Here is a 26802-nt window from a genome sequence, read left to right as displayed (position 1 = left end):
AACCTCTAAGTATTTGGGTGGTTTCAGTTAAAGCAGACACTGTTTTCTCATCTGTGTGATTGTGACAAAGATCAGATCACATTTGATGGTGATTTTATGCAGAAATGTAAAAAATTCCAAAAGGTTCAGATGCTTTTTCATACCACTGTAACTCTTTCAGTGTCATATACGATGCTAAACCTCCAGTCATGTGACAGTCCAATCATCCCGCCGTGAAATGAACTGAGTTTGTCACTCGTAGACCTCCAATCCATTTCTAATACTTTTTACCTTGTCCTCGTAATACTTCAACTTTGTCCTCAAAGTAATGTGATTTTTTTTCCTCTCATAAAATTATAACTATGCTCATTAGGTTCTGACTTTACAATATTTTGACTTTATGCCTATAATTCCGTATTATGAGTTGGTTTTCTTTTTCTTACATAAAGACTCAATTCCTGGGATATTTTTTCCTCATCAAAAAGTATTTTTATTCTACCTAGTTTTATTTTATTGTCTGTATTTTTTCAATGCAGTCGAATGTATCTGAGTCCTTCTTTCAAGGATCAGAAAGACTGCACCAGCGATGGAATCTTCCATGCTGGCTACTGAACAATGACTTCCATTCAAACATGGCCACCAAAAACTTCCAAATTGAAGTGCAGGCTTTTTGTTTTTTCTTGGGGCTGGGGGGAGAGGGGTTCACATTCAGGGGGCTTTCCCCTCCAATTCTCCCGAGTAACCGCCCGCGAGACGGTCGACGCGCTACTTTGTGTTTGGGAATGTGCTCCCAAACCACTAATGAATCCTCCAAGCCATCCCACCATCACGCTCTCTCTCTTTCTCTTCCAACAACAGTCTACGCCTTTTATGCTGCAGCACTCTGCTGCTTGCAGACACTGTGATGATACTTTTTTCTGTTTTATGGCCGCTGTGCGTCAGCAGCTTACGACGACTCTATTACCTTGTTGTTAGATAGCCTCTGTGTGTGTGCGTTGTCCAACGTGATGTCCTGCAGGAGCTCTGGTGGCCGTTTTGGCTTATGCGACCAGATGAGAATGTCCATTAATAGACACAGGCATGCTGCTGAATTGATTTTGGGGTCAGTCCATAAAGCACAGAGTCTCGGTGCTATTCTAACAGTGGCATCATTATGGTGTTATTAGAGTGAGGGGGTGGGTAGTAATTTACAGGTGCCTTTAGAGCAAGAGAGCGAGTTTAGTACGCTTCTGCCTTGCTTCTCCTTTTAGACTGTTTTATAAAGCTGGCCTTAGAGTGTACTTAGCTACGTTCTACTTGGGTTTAATTTCCACCTGTGACGTCATTCAACTGTCTTGGTGCACACGGTAGCACTGAATCACCTGAAACTGTGAAGTCATTTTCGGTATTTCCACTTTGACAATTTCCCCCATTTCTTTGGAAGACATCTGATGCTATTTGCAGATAAATGCAATTACCGTAACTTCCCGAATATAAGGCGCACCTGTGTGTAATGCGCACCCCAAATTTACTTGTAAAATATTGGGGAAATTATTGTACCCGTTTATAACGCGCACCCTAATTTTAGCACCAATAAATAGAAGAATAGACAGTGCTCGTGTGCAGATACAGAAATGTCATTTTACTGACTGGTTGATTCTAAAGCAAAGCACATTTTTCGTGAATCATGAGCCAACACAAGCGGACAGACATTAAACAACTTTTTATTGGCTCTTGTGTCACTCCTGGTTGAAGTTAAATGAAAATAGTATACTTTCATATATAACTTAAAAAAAAAAAAATCAAATCACAGCATTTAATCAGTGGTTTGAATGAGACCAGGGCTTTCTCTTTTTTTTTTTTTTTTTTACACACAGTAGCAGCCTTTCACACAGTGCAACATCTGAACTCCTGTGCAAAATCAGTAATAACAGTCACTGTATTTTAGTCACAACGACCCATCAATAGGGTGGCGTGGCTCAGTGATAGAGTAGTTGTCCCCCAACCCAGAGGTTGTGGGTTCAATTCTCTGCCCTGATGAACACGCCTAAGTGTCCTTGAGCAAGATACTGAACCCCACGTTGCTCCTGGTGCTGCGTCACCAGTAGGTGGATGGTGAGATAGTGTAAAGCGCTTTGAGCGCCTTGAAAGGTGGAAAAGCGCTATATAAGTATAACACCATTTACCATCAATAAAAATATTCAAGTAAATATTAAAAATAACGACTAAAAAAAAAATCAGATCACAACATTTAATTAGTGCTTTGAATGAGACTTTCTCTTTTTTTTTTTTTTTTTTTTACACACAGTAGCAGCCTTTCACACAGTGCAACATCTGAACTCCTGTGCAAAATCAGTAATAACAGTCACTGTATTTTAGTCACAACGACCCATCAATAAAAATATTCAAGTAAATATTAAAGATAACGACAAAGAAAATATTGTAGTGCAGCAGCATCTTTATCGCAATATCAATCCAGGGATCAGTTCAGTTGCAAACAAAACATCAACTAAATTGCAATGTAGAACAAAAGTAAAATGTAGGCCTAGCCTATCTTATATCTATAATATTTCTCGCTCCCTCTTTCTCCGTTCCAGCCATTGTTATGTTATGCCCTATCTCTCTGCTCTCTCGATTACAACTGCGCTTGTCTGTGACGTTACTCCGGTAAGGAAGCGGATTTGGGTTCCTCGTCCCCCCTGCATAGAGGTTAGATCTTGTGCCCGAACCAGACCCGACCCGAAATGTTAAGCATTCCCGTTTTCGTGGGTCGGGCCGCCGCGCCGGACTAATAAATTATTAAAAAAAAAAAAAAAATGCGCAGAGGGCTGTGGCGCAGCCCTCTTTTTCTTCTTCTTCTCCCGTTATTTCATTGTGTGAATGCTTTTATAATTCTCATAAAAAACTGCCAACTGAGAATTTGTTACGAAAGACACTTATTTATGCACACAAAGGCAAATGTGATCCTTTCGAATCTTCTCCTCTGTGTGTCTGTAAAACAGTGTTTTTTTTTTAAATATTAAACTTTCTCAGCGTTATTTTGTTGAGTAAATGCTTTTATAAATCTCTTAAAAATATGTAGACTATTTAAATATTGAGTAAACTTGCGTTTTTTGTCTGCCAACTGAGAATTTGTTAGGAAAGACACTTTTATTTATGCACACAAAGGCAAATGTGATCCTTTCGAATCTTCTCCTCTGTGTGTCTGCAAAACCGTGTTTTTTTTATATTAAACTTTCCCAGCGTTATTTTGTTGTGTAAAGGGTTTTATAACTCTTATAAAAATATGTAGACTATTTAAACAGTAAGAAAATTGAAGAAACGAAAATAAATTGCTGCTGCTGCTGCGTTTTTTTTTCCGCATCACTCGGCTCGGGCATGCAAATCTATAGTTAATTGATCTGGCCGGTCGGGCTTCAATACCAGCGGGCCGTGTCGGGTTGGGCTGGAATTTTTTAGGCCCGATCTAACCTTTACGGGCTTTCTTTGAATGTAAAGTAGCTCTCTCTACAGGTAAACATGAGAATAACAATACAAATGGGGAAACCAAATCCATTGCATCACCGGAATTGCGCAGGGAAGATTTTTGAACGTACTTATATATTTTAAAATGCGCTGAATCGATTCAGCGTGTTGCCCGCATCGAATCGAATCGTCCCTGCCCCGCATCGGGGTGCATCGCCGCATCGATTATTGTTGACACCCTTAGCTTCTATGATTAATTGATTGACTAATCGATAATCAAATTTATCCATTTAGATTGATAATAAGCAGTGTTGTCTTTGGTAGCCAATTTTCGTCTTAGTCTTTTGGACGAAAATACTTAGTAGTCTTAGCCATATTTTACTCATTTCAAAATGTGTTAGTCTTCAATTAGTATTAGCTAGTCAACAATTTTCAAAATGTTTTTGTCTATAAACGTCAAAAGTTTTACTCCATGAATAAATAAATAAATAAATGGTTTCCAACAATTTCGAAAGAAAATGACAGACAACCATATAACTGTAGAGTCTACAAGGACATCACCATTTTCATGATGGTAACACACACCCAGCAGGAAAACAGCACATTATTTGCGATTAATTAAACTCACTTGTATGCAACGAACTGTATGTAAAATGTTTTCCAAGAATTGAAAAAGACACAGCCAGTCACCGGGCTAAATGCTAATGCTAAAGCGAACGCTATGCTAACGCTACAAGTTAGTTTCGTGTGTGATGATCCCTCAGCACAGACCTTTAAAGGCATATATAGCCAAGATGAGAAAGCAGCACCTGACACGTTTCACAAAATGAGCTTGGAACGGGCACAGGCTTACTCACTGATCAGTGAGTAAGCGTGTGCGTGGGTCGGAGGGGAGTGACACGACCAAACACCGCTAAATGCATTCTAAGTACACACACAATAAGAAAATACCACACATTGTGAATTTAATTTTCATCTCGATCGTCGTCAGATGACAACTGGCATCCATCTCGTTATGTGTCAGTCTCCCAAGACACCTCTTTAGCGCGTCATCGTGACGTCATCGTCATGAAAAATTTGTTCGTTGATGAAATTTTTTTGTTATCGTCATCGTTGACGAAAACAACACTGATAATCATTAATCATTTCTTGAGCCTTTGTTTACCTGGGTGGTAGCTCAGTGGTTGGAGCTCCCAACTGCCATTGCGGAGGCCCGGGGTTTGATTCACGCGTGTGGGTTTACATCAGGAAGGACATCCAGCATCAAAATTTGTGTGCCAAATCTATTATGTATATCGTCTGTGTCACTGCGGTGACTCTTGAGGGGATAAAGCTGAAAAAGATGATGAATGGATTTTTAGAAACATTATTTTGCTAAAAATCCACTTATTTGAGTCTCGTAACAGTAAATATAGGCTCATTTCTGTAGTCCCAGATGGAAACACTGAGGATCCTCATTATTAATTAGAAATAGGTAATTGCAAACATCTAGTTTCACTTAGAAAAAAACAAAGCTCCAGTATATTAGGGATGGGAATTGATAGGATTTTTACGATTACATTATCGATATTGCTTAATGATTCGAATCTTTATCGATTCCCTTATCGATTCTAATTTGGACTAATGGACTATATGAGGTTTTGGGTTAAATGTTTTATGGTTCATTCGCCTCAGGGTGTCGGTTAGAACACAAGGAGTGGAGAGCGGAGTTGGTCTTTGGCACTTTTAATCCAACTTGGCAACAGGCACAACTATATACAGGCAATGGCACTTGATATGACAATCACTCAATGAGCAGATGAGAGTATGCGTGGAAAGATGTTGGTGTATTTGTATGTGTGTGGAAGAAGACTGGAATGTGTGGGTGTGTGGTTCTGAAAGGAAAGAAAATTAGTGGTGATACAATAAACAATGTAAATTGACTGTAAAGCAGTCAATAACACACATACACGACTTGCACATTAAAGGTGTGTGTGTGGGGTCGGGGGGGTGTGTTTATGGGGTTCGCGAGCGCACAACCAGCAAGCACGCTGCGTGCACGTGTGGTCATCTTGGCCATAAAAAGGGCGAAAACTAAGCACTTTACAGTTCATATGGATATACAACATCATCTTAAGATCTAACACATTCCCTCTTAACACAAATGTGCAACGCAAATATAATGTAAACAACGCTCTCCTCGACGCAGCGAGAACGAGCAGGAGCAACCAGCGGACGTAACAGTAAAAACACGAAACGGTCGCGCTGATAACGGCTCTCACTTGTCATAAGAAATTTATGGCATGAAGGGGAAATACTTACATTTGTTCATGGACGCACACAGATACTCCCTCTAACAGGTGGCCGTCCTCTGCTCAAAATGCGCACCTTACGCATATTCTCTGTCCCAGAATACACAGGGCGCATGACGTAGGACAATAACACGAAACAGAGTGGTTGCTATGGGAATGAACGCATACCCATGGAATCTTTCTAACAGGAGTATTAAAATTGCTAATAAAATCGTTTCTAGGATGATTTTTGATGCATATATGTTGTATTTTATCTTATAGAGTATTCAACGAGGAATACGATAGTTCCATTAATAGACTTTTTTTGAAAAATCACCATTTCTTTAAGTATTTTCATGAATAATGACTTGGCCTGTGAAAGTCAATGCAAATACACTCAGCAACAACTCTCTCCAGGTTACACTTGATGAGATGGTTCTCCATGAGTACTTATGTAGCCGTGCGTGCCGAAAGAAACGGGTGCATCATGCGTAAATTTCGAAACATAAATCGTGCTGGATGGAATTGATAAGAGAGTCGTTAGATAAATTGGTAAACGATTCCATGGAATCGGAACACATGGAACCAGTTCTCCATAAGAACCGGTTCTTGACTCCCGTCCCTACAGTATATGTATATTTACATCAGGGTTTCCCCTAGAAAACTGGTGGTGGTAGAGAAGACCACTGGCAGCACACCATATTTTTATTTTTGGGGAGGGGGGTATGAATAAAAATGCTATGTCGACAGGAGCTTTTAAATTATGCCTATTATAAGCCACTAATGTCACAGGAGGCACACACGGCAGGACTCAAACGCAAGAGGCGACGGGAGAGATGCAGGTTCCAATGACGGTTTTACTACTGGCATGTAACACAGGCCAGCTTCAAAGTCCAAAAGAAATCAAAGTAACAACAAAAGATCTTCAGCAATGTATACTTGGAACAAAAAATATGACAAGAACAAACTTAACTGAAGATGGTGTTTTAGCTTCCTGCGGCTTCTTACACAAGAATGACATACTGGCACAAGACAAGGAACAAGAGGGGAATATAAGGACTGAGGCTAACGATGTGCAGGTGTGGGCACTCAGCTGATTAAGGGGAAGGCAAGACAAGACTGACAAGGTGAACACAGAGTAACAAAAGGAACCCACCAAATTAAAAGAATAGAACTAACATAAATCAACACGCTGACGGAGGTGTGTAACAATTTATTAAATACTTAGAATCTTACAAAAAGGCACTTTCTTGAAATACAGTTTTAATAAACTAAAATATTCAGAGCAATTGCAGAGAGCTGGGACAGGATTGTTCTCATATCAACTATAAAATGTCACCATTTGGCTTTCAAATATATGCGGTTAAAATACATATACTTTTTATACTTTATTTTGTAGCACTGTTTTAGCCTTGTTGGGGTGGGGCAGAAAAGTCTGATGACCCGCCATGCTTATAAAGCACTTGGGAAAACCCTGGTTATATATTATTCATAGTTCAACATTTCTTAGCACATAGGTTTTGAGTCCAATACATATTTACAGCAAAAATCTTAAGCCTTGTCTAACGTTAAAAAAAATGTTTTTTTATACGAGCGGATTAGTCAACTTGTCTAAAAAATAATTGGTGATTAGTCAATCAAAATAATCATGTGTTGCAGTCTGATATTCAAGTGATCTATCACATTGCAAAATAATGAGCAAAAACAATGGGTGGCATTCCAGAAAGACAAAGTTAATTCTCTTATTTTTGGATGACATTTACTTTCTGAGACATCTCTTACAAACACATCCAAATCTCTACACTAAAATCTAGCAGTTCGCAATGACATTTTTCTCATACCATGGCAAAAACATCAAAACCGGAAATAAAATGCATTTTAGTCATGCTGAATATTTATAGGCAAAACCACCTCTGTGCTGCACTGCTATGCAGATTTCAAAGGGCTCAATTATGACTGTGCCTTTGGCCAATAGAAAAAACAAAGGATATTTTAATGAAACATGACCTTCAGTGCCAGCCCCACCCCCCCTTTCCCCCCATACAGATTGGACGTCTATCACCATCAATCTGATACATATAGTACAATACAAGTTAGAGATTCATCAGTCGGTACAAACAGGTTCCATTTTTCCTTCCTCTCGTCACAGACCGCTCCATCTGGACTCACTTAAAACTCCCTCCCATCTACGTGTGGCTTCAGTCGAGTCCTAATTCCTGTTAATATGTGCATCTTTCCCTAATTAGCCAGCCTTGTGACCTTTTAACACGGGCCCTGTGAGAGATTAGCCCACATTGTGCACACTTTATGAATAAATGAAAAGGTGCGGCAACACCTGCGATGCAAGTTGTTCTCGCCTGCTGATGCTTGCAGAGGAAGCCAGGATAAGACTATCAGCTTCTTTTATTTGGTATTATAAGTGTTGTCACAGATTACTTGAAAAAGTAATTTAATTACTGATTACGCCTCAAAAAAGTAATCTACCGTATTTTTCGGACTACAAGTCGCACCTGAGTATAAGTCGCACCAGCCATAAAATGCCCAAGGAAGAGAAAAAAACATATTTAAGTCGCACCGGAATATAAGTCACATTTTGGGGGGAAATTTACTTGATAAAATCCAACACATAGAACAGATATGTAATCTTGAAAGGCAATTTAATATAAAAATTAGGGCTGTCAAAATTATCGCGTTAACGGGCGGTAATTAATTTTTTAAATTAATCACGTTAAAATATTTGACGCAATTAACGCACAAATTAACGTTCAAACAGATTAAAATGACAGCACAGTGAAATGTGTACTTGTTGTATTTTTCGGAGTTTTGGCACCCTCTGCTAGCGCTTGGGTGCGACTGATTTTATAGGCTTCAGCACCCATGAGCATTGTGTAAGTAATTATTGACATCAACAATGGCGGGCTACTAGTTTATTTTTTTGACTGAAAATTATACAAATTTTATTAAAACGAAAACATGAAGAGGGGTTTTAATATAAAATTTCTATAACTTGTACTAACATTTATCTTTTAAGAACTACAAGTCTTTCTATCCATGGATCGCTTTAACAGAATGTTAATATTGGTAATGCCATCTTGTTGATTTATTGTTATAATAAAGAAATACAATACTTATGTACCGAATGTTGAATGTATATATCCATCTCGTGTCTTATCTTTCCATTCCAACAATAATTTACAGAAAAATATGGCATATTTTATAGATGGTTTGAATTGCGATTAATTGCGATTAATTACGATTAATTAATTTTTAAGCTGTAATTAACTCGCTTTAAATTTTTAATCGTTTGACACCCCTAATAAAAATACAATAGAGAACGACCTGCTGAATAAGTGTACAGTATGATGTTACATGATACATGAACAACGAAATGCGAATATACCGTCCTCACCAGGACGCTACGGCTCGGTCCTGGCTATACAGCGAGCTAAACTCCCAAATGACGATGGTGGATGTCCGTATAATTTGCTGAATCAATTTCATCCTCGATACCAAACAGGTTCGCATCAACTTAAATAAATGATAATTAGGTGCTATTACAGCAATGACACAAACGGTTTGCATGCGTTCGCTAGCATTAGCACATCGTTCAAACCACCATACAACTGGCTCTAAGTGTCCGATCGCGGGTGGAAAACACACAACAACAGAAAAGATGATACACACAGGCGTTGCCTCTGTAGAGATATTTTACAAGCACAAACAATGAACGTAGGTTCGCAGCCGTGTTTCTCTCTCTCTAACTCGCCCACTCACTCAGAGCTGCGTAGCTGTCAGTCTTCTCCTGGCTTGTGAGCGCTCATCTTCACGTAAACAAGTGCGAGTGCGCCCCCACGTGGGCGTGAGAGCACCACAAACTAAAAGCGTGCATTTCAATGTAAAAAAGTCAATAATACAATTGAACACACATTGCCAAAGGCAGAACGCGAACGTGGGCATAGCTATTAAGAGTTATTCAGATAACTGTAGCATGAAGACCATGCTAACAAGTTTACCAAACCATCAGTGTCACTCCAAAACACCAAAATAACATGTGAAATGATATCAAGTGTGTTAATAATTTCAAACATAAGTCGCTCCTGAGTATGTCGCACCCCCAGCCAAACTATGAAAAAAACTGCGACTTATGGTCCGAAAAATACGGTAGTTGCTTAACTAATTATTTTATTATCAAAGTACCTAAATTACTTTAAAAGTAATTTATCTACTTTTTACCAATTTTTAGTGTTGCACCGATACCATTTTTTGGCCCCGATACCAATACCGATACCTGGCTGTGCAGTATCGGCCGATACTGATACCATACCGATACCTGCCCGATTATATATATATATATATATATATATATATATATATATATATATATATATATATATATATATATTTTTTTTTTTTTTCTTAATTTTTTTTTTTTCCCAAAGAGCTACAAAATTGGATGTGAAATCATTGCTATCAAGGCTTTGTCAGGCTGTTGCTTACCTTTGCAAAATAGGAAAAAGTACACTAAACCCTAGTAGACAATAGTTGAATAAACCTTCCGCTCTCAAAGGCCAAAATAGTGCTAAATTTGTGAAATTAATAAAACATGTATAATACTAGCCCAACAGTAAGAAAGTAAAAATAAATTCATAATAATAAACTCTGAATGAACTGAATAAACTTTTTTAAACCTCTCAAAGTCCAAACAGTGCAACTTTCATGAAATTATTGTCACATTCTGCTGCTGGTTAGATTGTGTTTTGTTGCTGGGCGTGGGGGCGTGGCACTTGAATCCAATGCAGGCTCATCAACGCAGCATTTAAGCACGGGTGATCTCAGAGAAGGCTGCCGAGATATATGCCTTGCTGATCGCTATTTGACATCTGGCACAATAATCTCGCTACATTTGCTTGTTATGCCCCTGCATTGGGTTTTTCTGTTAGTGTGCTGCTCTCGTTTGTAACCGCTGCCTATCGCCTTAGTTTGTCCGTCGACCTGCTGTCACGGACTCCTTTTGTTATTTCTACTGTCCCGCGATCGCGTGTTATTTTTTGTTTGCAATCATTAAACCCTTTTATGTATCCCCCGCTTGTTGTCTGCTTCGAGGTTCAACCTTGTTTCCGCATTTGCGGACGCTAACAATTATAAGTAATAATAATTGACCACAGCATCCGGTCTCTCCTTTTTTTCGGGAGGTGGGAGTCCCTTATTTCTATTTCTGAAAGGTGGCAACAATACTTTGGAAACACTTCCCAAATTACTGCGGCATTTCTTTCAGTAAAAGACAATAAAAGTAAAGTAGACGAAGTGAACTGACCAGAGATTGTTGCTCCGGTCCAGCGGCCTTCTTCCTCTGGATAGCAGTCCTGCTCTTGCAGGCTCAAACTCGTTGTGTTCGTTCACGTTTCGTCTTCAAATGTTTTATCAAGTTCGAGGTATTGAAACTGGCCGATTTAACTCCACATCTCCAAACTTTCAGGCCGCAAATCTTGCATGCAGCCATTGATTTTAATCGACGGGATTTCTATTTGGAAATATTTCCCGACCTCCGCCATATTTCCTGGTTGGTTTTTCGTCCATATGAAAAAGCCCCCTTCTGATTGGTCAGGAGTGGCTATTGGCCCGCTCTCATTGGTCTGGAGCAGGCCAATAGCAGGCCAATAGCGATAGCTGCTTGGTGTTCACGTGTCATCACACAACACAGAGACAGAGTGTAGTGAGCGCCAGGAGGAGAAAAAGGCTGTGGTCAAATGTTATAATAATGGACCGGTAAATGGTATCGGCGCCGTCTTTGTTGGTACTCGCAGATACCGATACCACCATTTCGGGCCAGATCGGCGCCCCCTGCCGATACTAGTATCGGTATCGGTGCATCTTTACCAATTTTTCTCCCTTTGCTGCTTCAACATAAGAATGACACCAGAAAATTACATTGAATGTAACTGACTTTCCGATTATTGAATTTAAAGGGTGTAATTAGTCGATGGAGTTGATTTCAAACACCATTGACTATCTTAGCCACTCCGGAGTCCCTGAAACTAATAAATAACTGACAAACTGCATGGTATTTGTTGAAATCAACTACACCGACTAATTAAACCCCGCTAACTCGAAGATTAAGCATAATGTCAAAATTCTGAATTTCGGGTTAGATGTTAGGGTTAAGAGAAGGTCATTGCCAATATAAAACAATGTAAATTGACTGGAATTGAAATCAATCAACTCACACAAATAAATTGCACAGTGCAATTTACACAAAGCTCAGGGGATGCACGCGCGCAACCCGGAAGTGCGCCGTACACACACACAGTCAATTTTGCCACAAAAAGTGGCGCTAACTAAGCATTTTACACTCAGTCGCACTTATAACACGTCCCAAAGATGCTAAACGAACACGTCACCTCACAGCATAAATGTGCAACACGAATATGATGTAAAAAATGGTCGCTGACTTAGCGAGGATGAGCAGGAGCGACGACTACCCGCCATTGCAACGGCAAAACTACGAAACGACCGCGCATGTACCGGCTCCAAGCTATCGCTGGAACCTTCCAGAACGAAGTTCACGTTCATTCATGGATGCACACAGATCAACATTCCCTCGCACATCTAAACTGGTGACTGCACTCGGCTCAAATGTGCACCCACGCTGACACCCGTCAGTCCCAAAACACTTAGCGTAAGTGACTCGAGACCAAAACAGGAAGACCTATGAGCGGTTACCATGGAAACGAACACGTAGCGGGAACCTTTCTAACATTTTCTATTCAAAACGCTCTTGTACATGACTACAATATTCTTCATTCTACATACATTATGAGGCAATAACAAAATAGCAACACACAGAAACTAAGGAAACTACCTTTAATCAGATAACTGGTTTGTAAAAATTAACTTGTTAGAGTACTCGTTACTAAAAGAAAGTAATCAGCTTACAGTAACGCGTTACTTAGTAACGTGTTAGTGACAACACTGGGTATTATATACATGGAATAACAAATAAAATATACATTTCATAGGGCTCAGAGGGTTGCCATTTTGTCCAATAATGTCCTCTGCTATCAACCTCCAGTGCCGTAAATGGCAACCAATGAAGTGGAGAATAAAATTAGTTTTTCCTCTGGCCAAGATGCAGCCTCCCACCAATTAGTTTATGACTAGTAGACGTCCAATCCATTTGAAGCGGGAGGGAATGAACGTTTTTGGAAAACATCAAACAATTGGAAAACATACAGTGCAGTGCTATCTCTACATACGAATTTATTTTGTTCCAGGACATTATAATTTCATTAATTTGTTTCACAGCCCAAAAACCTACGCTGAATCGCTAATAAATACTGCAGGTACAATTACAAATGGCAATCACACATAGCAAAACAAATAACTTATAAATAAAATCGTAAAAATAATAATAATGTAATGAGGCAGGTTCTAATGTGGCGGTTGTGTTTTGCATGCTGTACCTTAACACATCGTGACTGACGAGAGAGTGACAGAGGTGCGAAAGAGTGGGAAGTTTTTCTTTCTCTTTTCATGTTCTGTTGTTGGTGGTGTCGGCTACGGTGGACAATGACCGTGTTGGTGTGCACAAGTCCTGAAATAACTGTTTAAAAACCTGACAAAGCTGGTGACTTCCTTGCCCATGGTACACTAATAATAATTATAATAATGAGAATTGTCCTCAAGTTTATAGACATATTCCGGCTGAACTACTTCATTGACACGGACACCACACTCATATTTTTTCATTTCCTTCTTAATTTCAATGGTAAGTGTCACGTTTTTCTTTTTTCACCACTTGCATTAACCTTCTTGGGACCCATGTTGATTTCCTCCATAAGAAAATCCACCATGCGGCTGTCTTAAATAACGTGGCAATATTTCATAAGTGTTTGCTGAAAAAACTGCTGTTTATGAGCTATTAAATTGTAGTACGTACCTATAAGTGACACCATAATTAATTTACTGCCAACATTTTTTGCCACAGGAGGTACACTAATCTCTCCTTTTCTCCCACGATAGTCACAGTGAAGTCAAGCGCTAGATGAGCTTTGTCATTTATATAGTTTTAGCTTTATGAGACTTTTCTTTGTTTCTGCCTCCGTTTTCATCTCTGTGCAGTATTTTTTCATGTTGTCTCTTGAGACTTTTTTTCACCACACTCCATATCTCCCGCTCTGTGCTCTGTGCGCACGTTGTCGGTGGATACAAACCATACTATACTGGATGCGCAATTATATTTTATTCTACTAAGGAAAAAAAAAAAAAAACTATTCCCCAGGGTCAGATGCACCCCTGTCCCAAACTACTGCTCATCCTTCCCAAGTGTCAGCGTGGGAATCGAGGGCCATCCAGTGTCGTTTCAACATCTTTTACGGAAAAAAAAACACTTGGACACTTTGAAAAGCAGATCTGTATACACTCAATGGTGCTGATACAAGCCTGAGCGCCCTCATTATTCCATACGCCAGCACAGCCCCGTCCTCAAAAAGAGAAAATGCGGAGGCTTTTATAAGTGTTGTGATGCTGCTTCTCACCAGCTCTTCTCCCGTAACGCATCCTGTCTCCTTTGTGTTCAAACGCAGCATACGTCCACAATCATTTCTAGGATTTAAAGCAGCTCAGTTGACGGGAGACTTTTTTTTTAGGCAAACGGAAGTGGCGGTTAGACGGAATGATGCCGAACGTGCGGCCCGCGAGGTGAAAGGTTAGAAAAACAACAACAGATAAAACAACCAGGAGACTTTTAGCGGTCCGTTGAGCCGTGATGGTGCAGAGCTCGACGAGAGGTCGGCTGTAATGAGGAGGCCGTGACGCAAGAATGCTTCCGGGGATGGGGAGTCACCAGGTTCAATGAGGAATAAAAATCCAATTGCTTCATTTGTTCATTTGTTTTGACATGACTTGGATGAAACTTGGAGGACAAAATAAACAGTATTAAGTCATTCACTGCCAAAGGCAGCCAGTGAGATAAGCAAGCACATTGTTTTTTTTTTTGTTTTTTGTTTTTTTTAAATAGTCACTTAAAAATGGCTTAAAGGGATAGACAACACCTTTATCAGTTGTATCCTAGTGGACAAGTCTTACCTAATAAATTGAAAAAAAACACAAAATCCTTATCTCAGAGGCTCATTCGATCGCTACTAGCCTCAGTCTAAATGGAATGGGCGTCTACTAATGGCAGCCAATGAGTTAATTTAGTTACCCTTAAGGTCCTAAAGTTTAAAATTCCCTGGGTGGGTATCATGTGTGGTATTTCTCTCAGCACAACAACATCTAGTTTATGAACTGCTATGATCACACCTAATACATTCTCATATTAGACCAGTGCTTCTCAATTATTTTCTGCTACGCCCCCCCAAGCAAGACGTAAATGTTTCGCGCCCCCCCAAACTCTCTGTGGCCACTGTAAATAGTATTATTTGTCTATAAAATTACTATTATAATTACGCATCTGCCTAATATTGTGTCCTTTTTTTTTCCTATTAAAGAAAAAAAGTAACATAGATCAACTTATAATAAAGTATAACTTTATTAACATTGTTTTGTTTGTAACAGAGAAGACTTGACGTGCATCAATTTGCCTGAATTTAAAAAAAAAAAAAAAAAGTCACATTCAAACTGTAAAAATACACTCAAGGTACATTTTTGACCATTTGATACAGAAAAATAAAATGTAATAAAATCAGTAAATAATAACAAATTCAAAATGATTAGAAACATTCACTCATGAGGACAATATGCCAAAAAATTTGACCGAAAAAACAAAAATGAATAAAGGAAAAAAAGAGTGTCCTTGGACAGAAAGACAGTTTTTATTTTTGCTGCTCACACTCAGTATTACCTCCTTTGCAATGGTGTGGAGTCATATTGCAATGAGCATGCTAACAATGCTCACTGGTTTACTGATATAACACTGACAAAGCAGAACGATTGTTGGCAATATTCGGCACGTTTTCGCTGAAAAACAAGCAAGCGGCTTATCAATGAGATTGGGGTCGAATGTCTTTAAGTGGCGTCTTAATTGATTTGGCTTCTGGCGGTCCGCTATAATTATTTTTAGACACAGTAAACAGTCTTTCCTCATCACCCACAGTATTAAAAGTCAAAGCTAAAAGGCAAACGGCACGAACAAAGTGCATTCTCGGCGGCCGAGGTGGAACCGTAGGTGAGGGCGGTCGTCGTTACGATCCCAAGCCGAAAATGGCACTTATCGGGCGGCGGCGTGTGGGTCGCTGCGTGAGTGAGTCCGGTCGGAAAACGGCTTTCGAAAACGGCGGCGGCGCACTGCTCTTCATATTTGTTTTCTGTGTGATGAGTGCTCTTCCTTAGTTCAAAAATACTGCACGCACTCTGAAAATGAGAGCGCCACTGCCACCCACTGAGTGGATGCGCAAGTACACTTTATTCCAGTACGGCAGCAGAAAAAAAAAAAAAAAAAAGCATGTTCCCCGAGGTCACACGCGCCCCCCCCGGCATCGCTCTGCGCCCCCCCAGGGGGGCGCGCCCCACTATTTGAGAAGTACTGTATTAGACCAAAAATACACCAAATCATCAAAGCATCAGCCGTTCCACCCTCAGAACATCAGTGCCCTCTAGTGCGCATCCTATACGGATAAACATATTTTCTACCATCAAATTAAAACGATCATACAGTGGGGAGAACAAGTATTTGATACACTGCCATTAGGTTAGCATTTTTCTACTACAGTACAGTACTTTATTCTTGTATAAAAATAATTTGGTGGGACAGTAACATGTTTAAAGCATCATAATTATTACATTTGAAGTGCTTTAAAAACATTGATTAAAAAAAAAAAATATATATATATATATATATATATATATATATATATATATATATACACACACACACACACATATTGTTCTAACAATTTTCAATAATACGCTGGTTTAGGAATGTTTCAACGCGCACTCACCTTATGTCAATGTCATACGGCAGGATCAGACAAAACGACGTGGCCGATGGTAATCCAAGGTGTCAAACTGTCAATGAATATGGTCAAACTAATCGTGGTCATTCAGTCAAAGGTCATGTCGTGTGGTCAAATAACGAAACAAAACTGCGATCTTGGAGTCTTCAAACTTTGAAACAAAACAAAACAATATACACGGAACTCTGCGGTCATCTATAACATACACGTGCGTTTGAGATTGCGTATATGCGTTGTTTGCGTTGCGTGCGGTCATATTTGTTGCGTTGCGGTTGCGTATGCGGTTGAAAACTATTCGCCAGCGTTCCACACCTGTGCTGAGTAAGTCATTAATTTACTGTATACTCGCATAGTGGTGACGTCATCGCCCATATTGGCGGCACTGCCACATTACGTCACTCAACACAAAAATTGCTCCAACACACCGGCCCCTATAATTATGGGCAAAGCGAAAACAATAATACTCAAAGTTGGAGCATTCAAAGAAAACAACAAAAAAACAAAATGATCCATTGCACTTTCATGAGTATATCAAACAGGTCTTCACTGGCTGGCTGGAACCAGCAAAATTCCACACAAAAATTGCTCCAACACATGTTTTTTTAAATTATACTTTGGGGAAAAAACTGTGAAAAAAGTCTTATATGTATCTCTTTCCAGTGCTGAATCTGAATGAAAACAATGAACACATACAAATTTTATTTTTTTTCTTTTATGCGCTATTTCGCGTTTTTTTTTTCACTTATCGCGGCGATTTCTGGTCCCCATTAACCACAAAAAACGAGGGACCATTGTATTGAAGTATGCAAATGGTGAATTTCTTACACATTTGATAATAGAGAAAATAATTGTACACATAAAAAATGACACATCTTACGGGCGCAACAATTTTTTGGCGTCAGTTACTGTATATCAACGCACATTCACACTAATAGACTCACGCACATTTGATAACAGGTATTAATTATGTCACGAGGAAGGGCGGACAATCTGGGATACTTACATTTAATTGTCTAAAATAATATCGGCGTTGATAAAATGGTTGCCACCACTAATGATGGCCACTTCCTGGAAATACTGGCTTTTATTTACTTTTTTTTTTCATTTACACATCATAAAAATACAATTTAGTTTTCATTTTACTAAGCAATATTCTTTCCACTGTGATAATAATTTCCACAATTTTTTTAAAAAATATTTCCACATACACCAAAACTATATTCTCACTCCACAAAACTTGTGACACAGTGACTTGAAGGACACCATGTTTCGCCTGACCCTTATGAGGGCGACCAGCAGGGGGCCGGCAGGACTGCGGGACGACTAAAAGGTTTAGCGGGCTTTTGCGAAAAAAGTGGAGGGGAGTGGGGATGAAAGTGATGCGAGGGCCGGCCCCAGTGCTAATCTGCACCACATCTGGGCACGAGTAAGCTCTTGCTCCGCCCCCGCCTGTGATCAGAGTGGACATGAGCGAATGTGAGAGGAAGTGCTGACATGGACTTTGGGTCACACGGCCAGAGGATGCCGCGGCCCAGTTGTATACCCTGGAATCTGCGTGGTTCTGACAAGCGTCGAGGTAAAGAAATGGTTGTGTGTGAGTTTGTGTGTGAGGCAATTGGAGTGCATTGACCTTACATTTCACGAGATTGCGTGTTTTCCATGGCCTTGTGTTGAGATATGCATGCATGCGCACGTACTCTGCTGTAAATTAACCTTGTGATCTCCAATATGTGGGCCTATGATGTGTGTGCGTGTGTAGATGGCGGATGAGACATCTAACAATATTTGCTACTCAGATGGCACGCTCACATTTTGAATACAGAGAAGGGGTCCAAATGCAAAAGCCCTTCCACAGGAACCAGACATGAGGGAAATAGTGAACATTTTGAGTTTTAGCTGTCCTTGTTGCGTTTTCGACAAGCTTTCCAAGATTGCAAAGATATCTGATGACAATTGGCAATCACCTTTTCTATCTTCAAACTGAAGGAATTCAAGATCGTAAAATGTGACAAATGAGCCTCCGGAAATTCCTTAGCAACCATCATTAAATTGAACTGACTTCTGACCCTCATTTTATCATTTATGGAAAATTGATGCCTTCACCTGAGGCATTGTTTGTAGCAACGGATATTTGTAATACAGGGATCTACTCTATTTACTCAATAACTGGCAAATTTGGGGTATTTTTTTAATAGCTATTTTCACACTTTATGAAGGGTGTGCTTACAAACACATATTGAAACACGACTTCAGAGTGGGGGTGGGGGGATAGAAAATTTCTGAGGTGAGACTTTTAGAAAATATCACCACAAAAAAAGGTTAACTCATTCACTGCCAGCTCATGTCACAGAGTGTGCGTTGGGTTCAGTAGTGGGTAGAGTTGCCAAAAATGTTACTCAAGTAAGAGTAGCGTTACTTCAAAATGATATTACTCAAGTAAAAGTAATCATCCAAAAAATGTAATCAATTACAACTAAAAAAGTGTTTGGTGAAAAGAATATTCAAGTAATGAGTAACATTGTGAGGAATCACAGAGTGTGTGTTGGGTTAGAGGTGGGTAGAGTAGCCAGAAATGTTACTCAAGTAAGAGTTGCATTACTTCCAAATATTACTCAAGTAAAGGTAAAAGTAGTCGTCCAATAAATGTACTCAAGTACAAGTAAAAAAGTATTAGGTGAAAAAAATATATATTTTGTTGGATTTTTTTTTTTATAAACAGTGGTGTTTTTTTTCTGAGCACAAAGTTATTTATATAGACTATCGTTAAAGTGAAACTGTACAATAACCCTTTACAAAACCACATTAAGCCAAAGAAATTAAAAAAAAAAAAAAAAATCATTGAATTCTGACAAGAGAAAAAAAATACATAAATGAAGCATTATTCGTCCCAAGAGCATGACTGCCCTCTGGTGGAGAAAATAGTTCCGTGTTTGAATAGTGAAGCGTTCCTTCATAATAACTATTTTGAAATTAAAAGGATCATATCTCCGGTTTTCCATGGTCAATCGGTACCAAATAAAAACTGTAAGAGAGGGTAAAATCCATGCTTTCGTCATGTTGAGGGCAGCGCTCTATATCAAATACTTCATTTTTACGGTGCTTTAAAGACACCACATGATTGAACAGCAAGCTTGCGTCTGATTGGCATAACGGAGACATGGGATTATTGTTGCAACGTCTCATTGGTGAAATCGGTAGAGGTACACCGGTAATACACCAGGCACATCTCTACTCTTAGCATTGCTGGCAAAAAAATAAATAAATCTAATATGTAAAATAAAGAGGAAAAATGAAAGACGGTATGGCTTTGTAAAACTAGTCTTAGAAGTACATTTTTCTCAAAAAGTACATGTAACCACCTCTGGTTGTGATAGTTTTTAAAGTAGGGAATTTGAAATTGAAAGCGCCTATCGATGGCAATAAATGTCAAATCCATTTTAACTGGAAATGGCAAAGAGTTACGCTATCTGAGGTCACAAGAGATATATATTAAAAAAAAAAAAAAAAGAAAAAAGAAAAAGAATTCAAAGATCAAATTACATACAGACCAGAGGTTGCGCTAGACATTTTCGTTGTCTGTCATTTTGACTGACAGGGTCATAAAAATTCGGTTATAATCTATTTTTACCCGTCACTTAATTTTTTAAAATGATAATGATGACATATTCAATAGTATTTAGTTTTCATTCATTTTTAATTAATATTGTAACGCTTGCTTGGCGGCGAAAAATTAGACACGGAAGTCGTGGTATTTTTCACCCTCTTTTTACTCTGCTTACCGCCAACAACACCAACAAAACAACAACTCCGCCCCCAAAGAAAAAGAGGCAACTATATAGACCCCAATCACCAACGTCACACAATGATCTTAATTGTGGTTGTCAGCCCAAAATCTTCTAAATATATATTAAATGCATCTTACCAGATATAAAATGACTACTACATAGTCTGTGGTGATCGTTTGGTGCCCATATTTCTTGTCGAATTACAGCAGTCCATCTCGCTCTCCTCTTCGGGTCTCTCAGAATACGGTAGAACTTCAAGTCTCTCCGTCTATCTTCTCTGTTACTGCAACCAACCGCCACACACGCCTTCACCATTTTGATTATTAATGTTAACGAGCAGAAAAACACGCCGTAATAGGAGGCATGTACATAGCGGTAATGTGTAAACACGACGAGCTGACGGACAATATGGCGGCTCCAGTCAGGGGGGCGGAGTTGTGACGTCATGTGATTGGGGTCTATACACAGGCGGCAATCTAGTCCACCAATTGGATGACGCGCTGGCACACCGGGTGTACCAATAAGAACCTCGCGTTAATGTGTCAATCACGGTGCCGCCGCCAGACCCCGGTGAAGCTCCAATATTCTGACAGAATAGCCAACGACGTCATGCATTAAGAGAGACAATAGCTAATTAATATGCTCACTCGCCACCCTGTGGTCTGGGGTGTGAATTGCAACCTGTCAAAACGACGGACGGACTTCAGTTTTTTCCGTCACCGTTTGAAAAAACCGGTCAACGACGGAAAATATTCGGTTAACGCGACCCCTGATACAGACCCCACTTATGTGAATTTTTTATATTCTTTTTTTCCAATTTATTAAAATTTGTTTAAATGTATTTTTTGATGTTTAAAATAATTTAAATTCATTTAGAATTAGTTATATTGCTTCTATCGTTGATGTTTTTTTATTACTATATCATTTTCAAAATTAATCTTTCAATAATTTCTATTTGTTTAATTTTTAAAATGTTTTTTCCCCCCTCAATATTAAAATTTTATGTTAAATGAGTTGCGGCAAAATATTGTCCCATTGGCCACAAGTTTGAAAACATGGCCTATATGATTGATTTACGGGGGGAAAAAATAATGATAAATTATAATTTCTACACGAAAGGGTTAATTATACTTTAGTGTGAAATGTTTTTGGTCGAATATGCCTCACAAATGAGTTTGAATAATCTTACATCCTAATCCTTGATCATGGATTAAGGCCCTTAATACACTACCTTCCAGCAAGTGACCAGGTATGAGGAAAACAAAAAACAAGAACGTATTGTTGTCCAAAAGCAGTGGTCTCCAACCCGGTCCTCAAAGGCCCGCTGTGGGTCGTTGTTTTTGTTCCTGCCGATCCAGCACAGATAGCTGAACCAATGAGGTTTCTGCTAAAACAAGCAGCACCAGACGGCAATCAACTGCACTTGTAAAACACCATATTGGTGAAAAAGTGTAGTCATTTTGTTTGGTTGGAATGAAATCCTGCACCAACAGCGTGCCTTTGAGGACCGGGTTGGAGACCACTGTCCTCAAGGACAAAATGGCCAAAGAGTATGCGATCTGTAAATATAACATTGTCATTGAGGAAAATTGTGTCATTTTGACTACATTCTCATCTAAAAACATTGTTTCCCTACATCCTATTTATCCAAAAATACATAAATGTCACCAAACGTTACAACAATGATGAGGATATCGTCTCAAATCTGTCGGAAATTGACAACCGCACATCGCGTGACAGGACCAGAACTGATTCAATTTACCAATCACATGAAAACTCTACTGTCACATCATTACAACATGATTATGAAACACAAAATTAAAAAAAAAAAAAAGAAAGAAAAAAGTAGATAATAGATGGGGGTGTTAGATAAACAGGAACTGTATGCACTTTTTGGCAAGATGAATGTTTGTGTCTGAGGGAATGTTCCTCTCATTGATGGTTGGTTGGTTACTTGAAAGTTCTCAGCTAACTTAAATCAAATTGCCTTCCCGTACTTATTTGTCGACCCCATTTATGTTTCCGTCTTTGCATTTGTGATTTATTTTTTTTAAAAGAATGAACTCAACACCCTCCTGGCACTCTTCAGTGTTGTGTTGTGGGATTTCAGGTTGCATCTTGTTTTTCGTGGGTGAGAAAAACAAGACTAGAAAATGGCTCCATCAATTAAATGTTGGTGAGATACTAGTTAGTCATCTTCCCTCAAGCATTTAAGCTTAGAAACACACTTAGAAAATTTGAGGTTGAACTCAGGTGCCATGTGGATGTTCTTAATAGTCCTAGGCTTTAAACTAAGGTGTTTGTCAAAATTTACTGCATGCAAGATTGTTGGGAAAAATGAAGAAAGCCTTAAAATATTTGGATTTTAATGACAATTTCACTTGAATTTTAAAGTTTTGATGAAAAACTACAGAAAAAAAAATTAAGTAAACTTCTGTTAAGAAGTTTGAACCTAAGCTTCTAAAGCAACACTTGGTAACTTTTCAACATTTATAAAATATTTTCATAATATTTGTGATAATTTGTCGACTGAAAACTAGTTGCATGACACTTCTTTTATATCTTGAGGGGGTCTGCATTGCTTTCACTGGCACTAATTAACTTTGAGGAGAGTGGCAGGAAACCTGCCACACAAAAAGACTATAAATGTGCTGGCTGCTTTATGGCATACATCACTTCCCCCATTCCCCATTCATTATAATGACAGAAGTCGATGCAAACGCTTTCGCGCGAATTCTGCAAAGATGGCAGAGCAACAAGAGACAAAACATTTTGTCTGAGGAGAAAAAAAAGGCAGGTTACTAGGATATACAGAATAAACATTGGCCCGCCTTTCACTCGCTGGCGTGACGTCAGCGAGTGAAAGCCGGGCCAATGTGGCTTGTAGCTTCTGAAAGCAAGAACGAACCATTTATTTGGTAAATTTTAACTGATTTGCAGGCATTAACAGCAAGGGCGTAGGTTTGGTCTCCACATTGGTAGGGACAATATGGCATAACCTGCATGTACACTCTTTGTTGGGGATGGGACATTTGTAATGATCAATGCAAAAAAAATCTGTATTGACTTCTATAACTTTTATCTGTATTGGTTCAGCCTACACCGTTCAATTCAAACCTTTGTTTTCAAAAACTACTAAAGTAATATTTTTAAAACTTTCAGAAAAAAAAAATCCCGATTTTATGAGCAAATTCAAATTGCATTATTTGAACATCACTTAAATTATATTTACATACACAACAAATACAAGCTTTTTACTCATCTCTTAACTATCCAGGAATTTAAAAAATAAAATAAAATATTTTTCTTAAGAGCACTCAACATTGTCTAAAAAAAGAAATTAAATATAACTGAAAGGTAAAACACTACAGCTTTTGTCAACAAGCCCAGCCAAACTCAACAAAAAAATGAAAGCTCCTGTGGACTGCATTAAGACCACATAAATAAAATAAAAAGTAAAACTGGGGAGAAGGGGGTAAACTAGAGGTGTGCAAAATTTCCGATTCTTAGATTATTCGCGATCCGGCCGTGGAAGACTCGAGAACGATTCACAAACATCCAAATTCTGATTATTGAAATATGCCAAGTAAAGCGGAAGTACAACACACTCAGCGCGGCGCGCGGTCTTCGGAATGAGGAACAGAGCAAGAATAGCTAAACATCATGCTTCTCATTACCTGGCCCCTCGGGTAATGCCGATGCTCAACTCACGGCTCTAGCTCAACTCATGCCATGAGATTAAAAAAACAACAACAACAACATACCTGACTGCTTCCGAAAAGCTGCTACAAAGTACATCCACATAATGTTATGGTAGATATCATTTATATAGGACTAGATGCATTATAGATTCGGTAGCCTTAGCAGCACATCTACAAAAAGCTAGATGTGGGCGTTAGTAAACGAAAGCAGTGCACTTCCCTGCAAGGCTGTTGTAGCGAACCTTCCAAGCAAACCTAATTAACTTTTTATCTAAAATACTCCTAAATTGGTCAAATATTGACTTGAATCTATCTTTAAAATAGTTTTAAAACTTTCACATGTCGAAAGTAGACAAAAGGGAAATTATGGAATAACAGGAGCAATTTTAACAACTTTAACTGTTGATTCACAACATTAAATTAATTGAATGTAGTTTAAAGCTGCTGATACAGAATGGGGACTGGAGTTTTTTATTTACTGTTATTTTTGTATATTTGTTTACTGCTACATGTTAACTTGATACTGAAATAGTAGTTTGGTTTAGACTGAGAGTATTTTTGAACAATTTTGGAACTAATGTACAAAACATAAAAAAAAAAAGGGGGGGGGTGCATCAATAATCGTTTTATAATCGAATCGGAGCCTCTGAATCGTAATCGTAATCGAATCGTTTGGTGCCCAAAGATTCCCAGCTCTAGGGTAAACCTCGGTTCACTACATTTCTCACAGTTAATTTAACATTAACAGTAGAAAACACATAAAGGAGGACACTTCTCTCTAAGCAGCTTCCTACTCGAATTTAGCAAGGTTAGCAAGTTCACATAGTTTAATGTTATGCTATCTCTGATGCAGGTCGGACTTCAAAATTAGTGATGTGTTCCCCACTTCCACAACATTGACGTCTTTTTACATTTCTCACAGTGGCTGCTGCTGGATGAAAAAAAAAATCTTATATCCCGAACATCTGTAATATCTAATGTGTGTGTGTGTGTGTTGGGGGGGAGGGATCAAATCATCAGCCAATCAAATGTGTGTTTAGGAGTTGAGAAAATGGACCGGCACATTCAGCAAGTGAAAAGAGGTACATGTAAGTCTAAACATAATGAAAACAATTCACTTAATAATGGTGGGGTCAATTACAACAATTAAAACATATGGGAAGAGAATCTAAATGACCTATATAACTGAAGTCATTATAGAACGCAAATAAGGTTGCTTAAAAGTTGGTGGGGACAATATAAGATTCCTGAAAAGTAGGTAGTGTTTTGTCCCTACTGTCCCTATACAAAGCTACGCCCTTGATTGACAGTGATAGCAGCCAATGTGTTAAAATACAGTCTCTTGGACTATTTTATCATTGGACATTATTATCACCATATTTCATGTTGCTTCAAGTGCCAAAAGTTTGATGACCTTTTGAATAGTGAAAGGCCTGAAAAATGCAGATTGATTTGGTTGAAATAAAATAACACAAGAAGAAACTATGCAATTTCAAGAGGGCCTTCAAACCACATGCCTAATAAAAGCATAGCAGTGAAGCAGACCTTGAGGTATGGTAACAATCAGAATTCATAGCCAGATTGATTGTCAAGTCAGGCAGCACTGACATGGGATTCCTCAGTGAGGTGACGATGCAATTTCTGTGGTTATTGCAAAAACTAAAACGACAAAAAAATCCATCTTTGCCATTCTCTCCATGTATTTTCTTGGCCATTTCCCAGAGGCGGCGAGGCTCTCCTCTGTCGATGGCGGATCGAAGCGATCGACGCGGAACGAGTTTGTTGAGGGGGGGAGCTGGCGGGGACCATTAGTAGCGGCGTGACCGTGCGAGGGTGGAGAGCGGTTAGAGCGCGAAGAGAAGAGCAAATCCCAAAGAGGGGGACACGGTAGATGAGTTGAGGGATTTGGGGGGGGGTTTAATCCTTGAAGAGGAGCTGATTGATGAAGGATGATGGGAAGGAAAGGAAGCAAGGAGGCAGAGGAGGGAATGCACTGACATCTACTCAGTACTCCTTCAGCTAATGAGATGACATCAATCACTCAGTGGAGCACTAGGGCCAGCCGACTATCCTTCGTGCAGCAGGTGGAAGCGCTTTTGGATGGCGGCCACCTCGCGTTTGTAGTCGCACTGGGCCGTGTGCACGCGCTGACAACTTGCTGGCTTTGTGACAATGAAAGCAGGCTGATGATGTTCTGATGAAGATGAATAACCATGCCTGTTATCAGCACACTGTGATCGGCGAGGGGAATGATGAGCAAGTTTGCGATCGTGCACTTGCTACAAATGAGTTTGTTTTGATGGAGTGATGCATCGGTTCACAGTTGTTTTCGTTTTTTAAATAGAGTAGGAGAAAACGGAGATTGCATTGTTGTGAGCAGAGTCGTGGGGTATTGTTGGGTGCAGGGGTGTGCAGTGAGGTGCCAAAGTGCCACATTGTCAAGGATTTTTTTGCTGCGTGTGAAAGGCTGTTTGTGGCCTTTTACTAATATAGAATGTTCAAAGTCATTTTTCTTTTTGACTGTTCTTCTATATTTTTTCTCTTATTTAATGTTAAATTTTAGGTGATGTTATACACTGTCATATCTGTAAATATGTGTGTCGCTTTAAAGAAAATAGGAGTATGTTGTAGCTTGGAGTATGATGCATGTCATTAGCATTTGCCATGGATA

The 26802-nt window shown here is 39.1% G+C and overlaps 1 protein-coding gene across 4 annotated transcripts in view; it reads left to right on the top strand.

Moving 5' to 3' along the window:
- The window catches only part of kaznb (kazrin, periplakin interacting protein b), a 256139-nt gene that overhangs the window by 148125 nt on the left and 81212 nt on the right, over window positions 1–26802 (top strand). Inside the window, exon 1 of one of the 4 annotated variants that reach the window (XM_057847067.1) lies at window positions 16597–18221. The exons of the other annotated variants lie outside the window; for them this stretch is intronic. Coding sequence (XP_057703050.1) covers window positions 18140–18221 — 82 coding nt within the window. The 5' untranslated portion in view covers window positions 16597–18139. Of the gene's footprint in view, window positions 1–16596; window positions 18222–26802 lie in introns of those variants that run through there. 4 annotated transcript variants of the gene reach the window in all.

Source organism: Corythoichthys intestinalis, chromosome 9 (genome assembly GCF_030265065.1).
Source record: "Corythoichthys intestinalis isolate RoL2023-P3 chromosome 9, ASM3026506v1, whole genome shotgun sequence".
NCBI lineage: Eukaryota > Metazoa > Chordata > Actinopteri > Syngnathiformes > Syngnathidae > Corythoichthys > Corythoichthys intestinalis.
The sequence above is the reverse complement of the archived record's forward strand: the minus strand, read 5'-3'. Positions and strand labels throughout refer to the sequence as shown.